The 10,434-nt window shown below is 51.0% G+C and overlaps 1 protein-coding gene across 1 annotated transcript; it reads right to left on the bottom strand.

Moving 5' to 3' along the window:
* Positions 1-5,482: 5,482 nt before the first annotated feature.
* Positions 5,483-8,154, bottom strand: LOC149201631 (uncharacterized). Its single transcript, XM_089401318.1, has 6 exons — positions 7,447-8,154; positions 7,181-7,267; positions 6,871-6,939; positions 6,527-6,684; positions 5,936-6,328; positions 5,483-5,582 (listed from the first exon to the last, which is right to left on the bottom strand). Exons 1-6 carry the CDS (start codon positions 8,152-8,154, stop codon positions 5,483-5,485), a joined length of 1,515 nt encoding a protein of 504 aa, XP_089257444.1.
* Positions 8,155-10,434: the final 2,280 nt, after the last annotated feature.

The following is a 10,434-nucleotide window of genomic DNA, read 5'->3' as shown; positions in this document are numbered from 1 at the left end:
TGTGATCAAGAGAAGGTCCCGAGTCATCATTGGTATGGCTTGTGCAAGTCTCATGAAGTCCAACCCCAACACCATAGAATGATCATCCATATCCACAACTCTCAAGTCCAGCTTTCCGAACCAAGACCCTACCTTTACCTGAGTGTTTTTCAACACACCATCAATAGCTCTAATGGAAGAGTTAACTGCTTTGAAGGCACTACATTCTCTCTCCATCTTTGCTTTCTTCCCAAAAGACTTTGTTGCCTTCCTGCTTACGAAGCTATGAGTAGCCCCTGTATCAATCAAGGCTGCAAACCTTTTTCCTTTCACGGTTACCTGCACAAAACTTAACTTCAAGGAACCGTCTACCTCTATTGGCTTCATTTTACGCCTTATCTCAGCAACCTGCTTCAAAAATTCGGTCTCAGAAGTGTCAATAGGCTCATGTTCCTTTTCGACATTTCCCTTACGATATCTTACTTCCTTGCTTGGCTCTTCTAGGGAACTCAGCCCTGGTCTAGCTTGACTCACCTCAAGCTTTCCTTCCACTGTGTTCTGTTCAAATGTACCAACCAAGTGTTCATCGACCAAGTCCATGGAACTAAACTTCCGGATATCTTCTGGATGTTCCTGGTAATGAGTCTCCAACTTGTCAATATAATCAAGTTCTCCCTGCTCAATCACAACAATCTTCTTGCCAAGAAGTTTCTTCCTTATCTCTTCCTCAATTTGCTTGACCTCGGCTTCCACCTTAGCACTTTCCTTCCTCAACCGGGCTCTTTCCTCAAAGAGCTCTTGAAGACCAAGTCTACCTTGTTGGATCTCTTCATCAAACTCTTTGAGTTCGACACTTGTCGTACTTCCGCATTAGCTTCTGAGTTCTTCAAGTTCCCTCCTTAGTTTCGAACAACTTTCTCGAATCTTCATGTTCTCTGCTTGCATCGTAACCCAGTTAGAACTCCATCGACTCATATGTTCCAATATTTCATACCGGAAGGCCTTAACTGCACTATGGCTAGATTCACCATCATCTACCATCATTGCTTTATCGACCTTCTCCATATTGCCAAGTCACCTGCTTTAGATGAAGCAGATTCACCTTCAATTTCAACCAAGACAGCCTTGTCCAAGTTTCCATGAGAAACCCTGCTCACCAGCTCTAGACCGAGCTCTGATACCACCTGTCACGCCCCCAGGTCTACGGTAGTATTTCAACCGTGTCCGGCGAGGTGCGGCACCACCGTGTATTTTATTTTTTAACAATACTCATACATATGGACTACGCCTTCCCACATTAACACACTTAACTTATTTTCTTCAATCAAGTAAAATGCATTAATCTTCATACATGTTCATAATCAATATGCAATCAACCCGTAAACATAACAATTGCACACAATTATATGGGGAGGGGCAACTCCCAAACGAGTTCGCCCAATAATAATATATTATTAAATCTTCAATAATACAACCATACAAGTGTGCCGAGCAAAGACCACGACCAACACTTAGAAATATTACAACAAGGCAAGACCGCCTTTTACAATCCAATGCCAACCTCCCTTGGTAGGAGCGTGCTCACCCGAGCCACCAGAACTCCTTCAAGTCAATTCTGCACCGAACTGTCCTTTTACTATGTACCGTCATCCTCAAACAGTCCCTTGGTAAAACTGCGCACTTCTCCTTATGCGCATGAGAGATGCACACTTCTACTGCGTCCTCTTTACCTCTAGATCGAATGCAAAGAGTGAGCGAAGTGCTTGATGTCCAAATGGAGTCTTTGCGCCATCCATATATAGGCTTCCTAACCATTTGGTGAAGGGGTGTCAGCTCTTGGGCCGACCCCATAATTCATGCTTTGGCGCCCCTACTTTATATTTTAGTGGGTCGGCCTTTGCCCAAGGGCAAAGCCTTCCCACGCCCCTTATAAAGTCTGCAACACTCCATCACATAATCCTTAAGTGTAACATGTGCCCATAACGTCGCAGCCAGCTCGCCTTAACGTCGCATTGTTGTTCGCCCTTGTCGCACGTCGCCCGGTTGCTGTCGCACTGTCCGCCCGTCATATGAAGGGGCGCCCGCCCGGGTCGCCCTTCCTTCGCACTCGTCGTCCGCTGCTGAACCATGTCGCGCCTTTGTCGAACCATACCAAGTCCACCACATAATGCCATCGCCATGTCTGTCACCCGGTTGTCCACCCATCGGGTGTGGGTCGCCCATGGGTCGCCTGCCCGTCGGGCATGGGTCGCCCATGGGTCGCCCTTCCGCCTATCGCGCTGGTTCTTCGGTTCGTCGCGCCCGAACCTCAACCGCCGTGCCTGTTCACCGGGTCGGGTGGCCGCACCCGCGTACCAACTCACCGCAGCTCGTCCGCAGTTCGTCGGGTGTCTGCGCCCAACCTCAGCTCGTCGTCTGTGTTTACCGGTTCACCGTGCACGGGTCGCCCGCCCAGGTCGCCCGTCCGTCATGCACGGGTTGCCCACGGGTCGCCTGCCCCGATCGCCCGCCCGTCGTGCACGGGTCGCCCACGGGTCGCCCGCCCGGGTCGCCGGCCCGTCGTGCACGGATCGCCCACGGGTCGCCCACCCGGGTCGCCCGCCAAACCGTCGTGTGAAGGCGTTTTGCCCATCGCGCACTTGCCCAAGTCGCGAGGGCGTTACAGACCCACCCGAACGACCCGCCCGAACGAGTTCACACGGACGCCCTCAAATGACCCGCCCGAACGATTTTTCATGGGCACCCGAATGACCGAAACGAACCGACAAGGGAGAGCCGGGCAAATGAGCTGCACGAACATGCACAAAGCCAACCTCGGGTCACAACTTAGCATTTTTGATACGGCCCTCGCCCGAACGACCCGCCCGAACGAGTTCAGACGGGCGCCCTCAAACGACCCGCCCGAACGACCCACCCGAACGACCCGCCCGAACGAGTTCAGACGAGCACCCTCAAAGGACCCACCCGAATGACCCACCCGAACGACCCGCCTGAACGAGTTCACACGGGCGCCCTCAAACGACCCGCCCGAACGACCCGCCCGAACGATTTTTCATGGGCACCCGAATGACCGAAACGAACCGACAAGGGAGAGCCGGGCAAACGAGCTGCACAAACATGCACAAAGCCAACCTCGGGTCACAACTTAGCATTTTTTATACGACCCTTGCCCGAACGACCCACCCGAACGAGTTCAGACGGGCGCCCTCAAACGACCTGCCCGAACGACCCACCCGAACGACCCGCCCGAACGAGTTCACACGGGTGCCCTCAAACGACCCGCCCAAACGAGTTCACACGGGCGCCCTCAACGACCCGCCCGAACGACCCACCTGAATGACCCGCCCGAACGAGTTCACACGGGCGCCCTCGAATGACCCGCCCGAACGACCCACCCAAACGACCCGCCCGAACGAGTTCACACAGGCGCCCTCAAACGACCCGCCCGAACGATTTTGCATGGGCGCTCGAATGACCCAAGCTGTCATGCCCCCAATCTCTTTTTCTTTTTTCTTTTATTGGGCGGAGCGCGGCACCACCGAACACCCACTCTGACTGAATGCACGTTTATGGACTACGCCTTAACCATAAAACACTTATCTTTAATTCCTTGATTATGTAAAGTGCTTTAACCATCTATCAATAATTATAATCGTTCATCAACATTCATAACCAATGATAATCATATGACAAAAACCGAAACAACAATATTAATGCATCAAAGAACCAATGCTACAATTTAATAACAATTCTCTTTATTATATCATAATAATCTTACAACCGGGTGGGCGACCGCTCATGCTCGCCCGCACGACGATCCACCTAGACCCACTTTAAAATTCTATTTACAATAGACAGTTCGAAGGGCGACCGCCCATGCGCCCCTACACGGCGGTCCGCCAAAACTTCTTTACAAGAATACACATTGCGCTCGAGCCAGAACTCGGGTAAGCGCACCCGCGCTCCCTTTTCCTGTTTTCAACCGTGCGAACATAGATGAGAATGGCCGCGGTTCTTGAGCGGGTGGACGTTCCCGGCACAACTCCACCACCGCACGCCTACCGGAGGTTGGATACCCCGACCCGGTCTCAATCCGATGCGAGTATAGATACTACGCGCGGCCGAACAGAAACCTGTTCCTTATCCGGTCGCTGCCCGACTGATGAACTCTGCTATGACTGCACGAGTATATCGTTATACCCCACCGAAATCCTAACTTCGGTCATACGACCTCCAACCCGTTCTCCGCTACTCTGTTGCACCTCGCCGCATTCCTGTGACTGAAACCAGATCTCGTCTCGCCACGCTTGGCTCGGCGGGCTCATCTACCATTCACTCGACCGATTACCCCTTTTCTGTTTTCGCACTACTCCTTGTGCACTGAGAGAGGAATTCCCATCGATTGAACGATGGCCTAATGAATCGCAGCTCACCCGTATTTATATGCTTCCAATGTGAGCATGTCTTCCCTTGGCCGACGTTGTAAAACATGACAAGTCGCCACCATTCATTTTAACTTACCGTCGGCCCTTCCAACAGTAATTAAACCTAACGGTCGACTTTGAACATAAGGCACTCGCCTTATAAACGAGCGATCCCTCCATTAATTGTGCCCATTTTCATCACACTTCATGGCTCGCTCACGGTTCTGTTGCTTTCTTAAGTGTTGGAGGGGCACGCGCCCAGGTGAAGCCGCACGTCATCTCGTCGCATGCCCGTGCAGCGCCGCAGGTCGTCACATTCTCCCCCACCGGAAGTCATTGTCGTCCCGACAATTCCTGCTCTCCTCCTCAACTTTCTGTCATATCTCGCAATCTTGTCCTTCCATCTCCAAAGTGAATCTTCCGTCTCCCAGCTCTCTTCCTCCGGGGCATCCTTCCATCTGCAAAGAAATTCCCGTCGTCGGTGGCAACCAACACCTGTAGTTCCGAGGCTCACTATCTTCTCCAACTCTAGCCCTGGCTTGTCCACAATTCTAGCTGGCCCTCTTGTCGGTTCGAGCCTCTCTGGATGGTCCGAATCAAGTCGACACCTCTTCAACTGGCTCACATGAAAAACGGGGTGTTTCATGTTCATATGGTGTGGAAGTTCTAGCTCGTAAGCAACTTCCCCCACTTTCTTCTTTACTCAGAATGGTCCCTCATACTTCCGCGTCAGTTTACTCATCGTCCCCTTGGCTGGCTGAAACTACTCCCCGGCGATTCTGAGGAATACCATGTCCCCTTCACCAAAGTGTGCTTCTCGTCTCCCACGGTCAGCATACTTCTTCATCCTCCTTGCAGCATCGTGCAAGCGCAACCGTGCTAACTCTAGGGTCTCCTCCCAAGCCTTCATGAATCTCTTCGCATGAGGACTCCTCAAGAAACCCCCCGTTACTACAGTATGTGGTGCAACCAGCATCTGTCCATTTACCAACTCGAATGGACTGTACCCTGTCGCAGAACTCTTTTGAATATTGTAGCTAAACTGAGCAATATCCAAGAGTTCCGGCCAATTCTTCTGGTCAGCTGTCACGTAGTGTCGCAAGTAGTCCTCCAGCAACGTGTTGATCCTCTCGATCTGCCCATATGTCTAAGGGTGGTAACTCGAGCTCATCAACAGTTCTGTCCCAACCAATTTGAACAGTGTTGTCCAAAATCTTCCTATGAATCGCGGATCTCTATCTGACACAATACTCAACGGCATTCCCCAATACTTCACTATGTTTTTAAAGAACAACTCTGCTGTTCGCTCAGCCCCACAAGGTATCTTTGTAGGAACAAAGACGGCATACTTGGAAAAATGGTCAACCACAACCATGATCCCATTATACCCCTGAACCTGCGGTAGCTGGGTGATGAAGTCCATTGAGACACTCATCCATGGTCTCTCTGGAATCGGCAAAGGCTGCAACAGTCCTCCTGATCTCTGGTTATCCGATTTGTCCTGCTGACAAATGATGCATGTGTGTACGTACTCCTCCACATCCTCTCTCATCTTCTCCCAGAAGAAACCCCTCTCCAACAATGACAAGGAACGACGTTGTCCTGGGTGTCCAGCCCACGGAGAGTCGTGACATTCCTTCAAAAGGTGTCTCCTGAGTCCTGATGACTTTGGAACATAGAGTCGGTTCCCAAAGAACAAGAACCCATCTCGTAGGAAGAACTTTCGTGTCTTCCCTTCCTTAACCTGCTCCACTATATTTTGTGCCAAAGTATCGGTCCCAATGCTTTCCTTGATCTTATTTTGCATCTCTTCTGACATCTGAATTCGGCTTCTACCCCTAGCGGCCCGGTCCTCTCCTTCCTCCAATGCTGCCAGCTGTCCCTTCCTACTAAGGGCATCTGCTACTGCATTGTGTCTCCCCGGTCTATACTCGATAGTCATGTCGAATTCTGCCAAGAAATCTTGCCACCGAGCTTGCTTTGCTGAAAGCTTCGGTTGTGATGCAAAGTAACTTGCTGCAACGTTGTCTGTCTTGACAACAAACGGCTTCCCGATCAGGTAATGCCTCCACACATGAAGACAGTGGATAATAGCAGTCATCTCCTTCTCATGAACCGGATACCTTTGTTCTCTATCCTGTAACTTCCGACTCTCGTACGCCACTGGATGTCCATCCTGCATGAGAACTCCTCCTATAGCAAAATCTGAAGCATCAGTGTGTACCTCAAACGGCCTTTCGAAGTCAGGTAACTTCAGTACCGGAGCTGTGACCATCCGCTTCTTCAAATCATCAAATGCATCTTGACATTTGTTCGTCCAACTCCACTTCTTGTCCTTCTTCAATAGGTCTGTTAGTGCCGATGTCACCTTGGAGTACCCCTCTACGAACTTCCGTTGGTAGTTGGTCATGCCCAAGAACACCCTCATCTCATGGACATTCTTTGGTTCAACCCAGTCTTTGATTACCTTCACCCTGCTTGGCTCCATCCGTATGTATCCTTGACCAACAATATGACCAAGGAACGAAATCTCAGTCTGGGCGAACACACACATGGACTTTTTCAAGAACAACTGATTTGTCCTCAGTGCCTCAAACACCATTGCCAAGTGTCTTTTGTGATCTTCCATGTTGTCACTGAACACCACTATATCGTCCAAGTATACCACTACGAACGAGTCCAAGTATGGTCGTAGGACATCATTCATCAAAGTGAAAAATGTAGCAGGAGCATTACACAACCCGAACGGCAAAACAAGGAATTCAAAACTACCATACCTTGTTACTATCGCGGTCTTCTTCTCGTCCCCTTCCGCTATCCGCACTTGATAATATCCATGCCTCAGGTCCAGCTTGGAAAACACCCTAGCTTTCGCAAGCTTGTCAAAGCAATCAGCCGCTAATGGCAAAGGATACTTGTTCCTTACCGTTTGCTTGTTCAATGCACGGTAGTCACAGCACATCCGTAGCTCGTTCGAATCCTTCTTCCGTTGGAACAGTACCGGGGCTCCATAAGGGGACCTTGAAGGTCTGATGAATCCTGCCTCAGTTAACTCCTTTAACTGGCGCTTCAATTCCTCCAATTCAGGTCCCGACAATCGATAAGGTGCCTTGGCCGGGGGCTGCTTCCCTGGCTCAAGTTCAATGCTATGGTCCACTGCACGTCTTGGTGGAAGTTTCTTTGGAAGCTCGTCAGGCATCAAATCTGCATATTGGGTAAGTACCTCAGATATTTCGGTTGGAACAGGTGTTCCTTTTCCCCCTTCCTCAACATCTTTGAACATTACCGCATATGTTTCCATATTTGAGTCCTTCATGGCCTTCTCAAAGCTTAGTGCCGAAACATGCTGCACCCTGGCTTCCTTCCTTTGTGATTGTCCAATCAGCACTACCTCATCACAGAAAGGAACAACAATATCCTTGTTCCCTTTCAAGAAATCCTGCCCAAGTATCATATCGAAGTCGTTCATTTCCATCACTGTGAAGTCCAACTGACCCTTCCATTCATTTATTTGTACAGGTACATCATGTACCAACCCTGCCACCTTAGCTCTAGAGTTCACTGCCTTGACCTCCATGTTCGATGGAGTGATCGTCATCCCAGCCTCTTTTGCTAACCTGGTCGTCATAACGTTGTGTGTGGCCCCTGTGTCCACCAGGGCTTGAATGGTTTTTCCATGAACCACCAAGTCCACGAACCCCAAGCGGTTCATCCATGCCTTCTCCATGGTCTTATCTGCTTCACCTGCCATGAGCAACCTTGCTCTGATACCACCTGTCACGCCCCCAATCTCTTTTTTTTTTTTCTTTTATTGGGCGGAGTGCGGCACCACCGAACGCCCACTCTGACTGAATGCACGTTTATGGACTACGCCTTAACCATAAAACACTTAACTTTAATTCCTTGATTATGTAAAGTGCTTTAACCATCCATCAATAATTATAATCATTCATCAACATTCATAACCGATGATAATCATATGACAAAAACCGAAACAACAATATTAATGCATCAAAGAACCAATGCTACAATTTAATAACAATTCTCTTTATTATATCATAATAATCTTACAACCGGGTGGGCGACCGCCCGTGCTAACCCGCACGGCGGTCTGCCTAGACCCACTTTAAAATTCTATTTACAATAGACAGTTCGAAGGGCGACCGCCCGTGCGCCCCTGCACGACGGTCCGCCGAAACTTCTTTACAAGAATACACACTGCGCTCGAGCCAGAACTCGGGTAAGCGCACCCACGCTCCCTTTTCCTGTTTTCAACCGTGCGAACATAGATGAGAATGGCCGCGGTTCTTGAGCGGGTGGACCTGCCCGGCACGACTCCACCGCCGCACGCCTACCGGAGGTTGGATACCCCGACCCGGTCTCAATCCGATGCGAGTATAGATACTACGCGTGCCCGAACAGAAACCTGTTCCTTATCCGGTCGCTGCCCGACCGACGAACTCTGCTATGAATGCACGAGTATATTGTTATACCCCACCGAAATCCTAACTTCGGTCATACGACCTCCAACCCGTTCTCCGCTACTCCGTTGCACCTCGGCGCATTCCTGTGACCGAAACCAGAGCTCGTCTCGCCACGCCCGGCTCGGCGGGCTCATCTACCATTCACTCGACCGATTACCCCTTTTCTGTTTTCGCACTACTCCTTGTGCGCTGAGAGAGGAATGCCCATCGATTGAACGATGGCCTAATGAATCACAGCTCACCCGTATTTATATGCTTCCAATGTGAGCATGTCTTCCCTTGGCCGACGTTGTAAAACATGACAAGTCGCCACCATTCATTTTAACTTACCGTCGGCCCTTCCAACAGTAATTAAATCTAACGGTCGGCTTTGAACATAAGGCACCCGCCTTATAAACGAGCGATTCCTCCATTACTTGTGCGCATTTACATCGCACTTCATGGCTCGCTCACGGTTCTGTTGTTTTCTTATGTGTTGGAGGGGCGCGCGCCCAGGTGGAGCCGCACGTCATCTCATCGCATGCCCGTGCAGCGCCACAGGTCGTCACACAAACGAACCGACAAGGGAGAGCCGAGCGAACGAGCTGCACGAATGTGCACAAAGCCAACCTCGGGTCACAACTTAGCATTTTTGATACGGCCCTCGCCCGAACAACCCGCCTGAACAAGTTCACACGGGCACCCTCAAACGACCCGCCCGAACGATTTTGCATGGGCGCCCGAACGACCGAAACGAACCGACAAGGGAGAGCTGGGCAAACGAGCTGCACGAACGTGCACAAAGCCAACCTCGGGTCACAACTTAGCATTTTTGATACGGCCCTCGCCCGAACGACCCGCCTGAACAAGTTCACACGGGCGCCCTCAAATGACCCGCCCGAACGACCCACCCGAATGACCCGCCCAAACGAGTTCACATGGGCGCCCTCAAATGACCCGCCTGAACGACCCAACCGAACGACCCACCCGAACGAGTTCACACGGGCGCCCTCAAACGACCCGACCGAACGATTTTTCATTGGCACCCGAACGACCGAAACGAACCGACAAGGGAGATCCGGGCAAACGAGCTACATGAACGTGCACAAATCCAACCTCGGGTCACAACTTAGCATTTTTGATATGGCCCTCGCCCGAACGACCCGCCCGAACGAGTTCACATGGGCGCCCTCAAATGACCCGCCCGAACGAGTTCACACGGGCGCCCTCAAACGACCCGCCCGAACGAGTTCACACGGGCGCCCTCAAACGACCCGCTCGAACGACCCACCCGAACGACCCACCCGAACGAGTTCACATGGCAAACGAGCCGCACGAACGAGTTTACATAGGCTCCGACACACGACCAAAATGAAGTCACAATGGAGATTCGGGCAAACGGGCGACACGATCATGCACGAGGCCCACCCCCCTTCACAACTTAACATTTTTTATAAGGCCACGTCTGCCCTGGGTGCCCTCACACAACAGGACATGAAACAAATAGACCCATTTGCACGGGCACCCACACACGACACGTCTTGACCCGCCCGAACGAAATTTGGGGT

This window comes from Pinus tabuliformis, chromosome 2_1, assembly GCF_031772625.1.
Source record: "Pinus tabuliformis cultivar Carrire ecotype Pingquan chromosome 2_1, CPIR1, whole genome shotgun sequence".
Taxonomy (NCBI): Eukaryota; Viridiplantae; Streptophyta; class Pinopsida; order Pinales; family Pinaceae; genus Pinus; species Pinus tabuliformis.
This window is presented reverse-complemented; position numbering and strand designations above follow the sequence as displayed.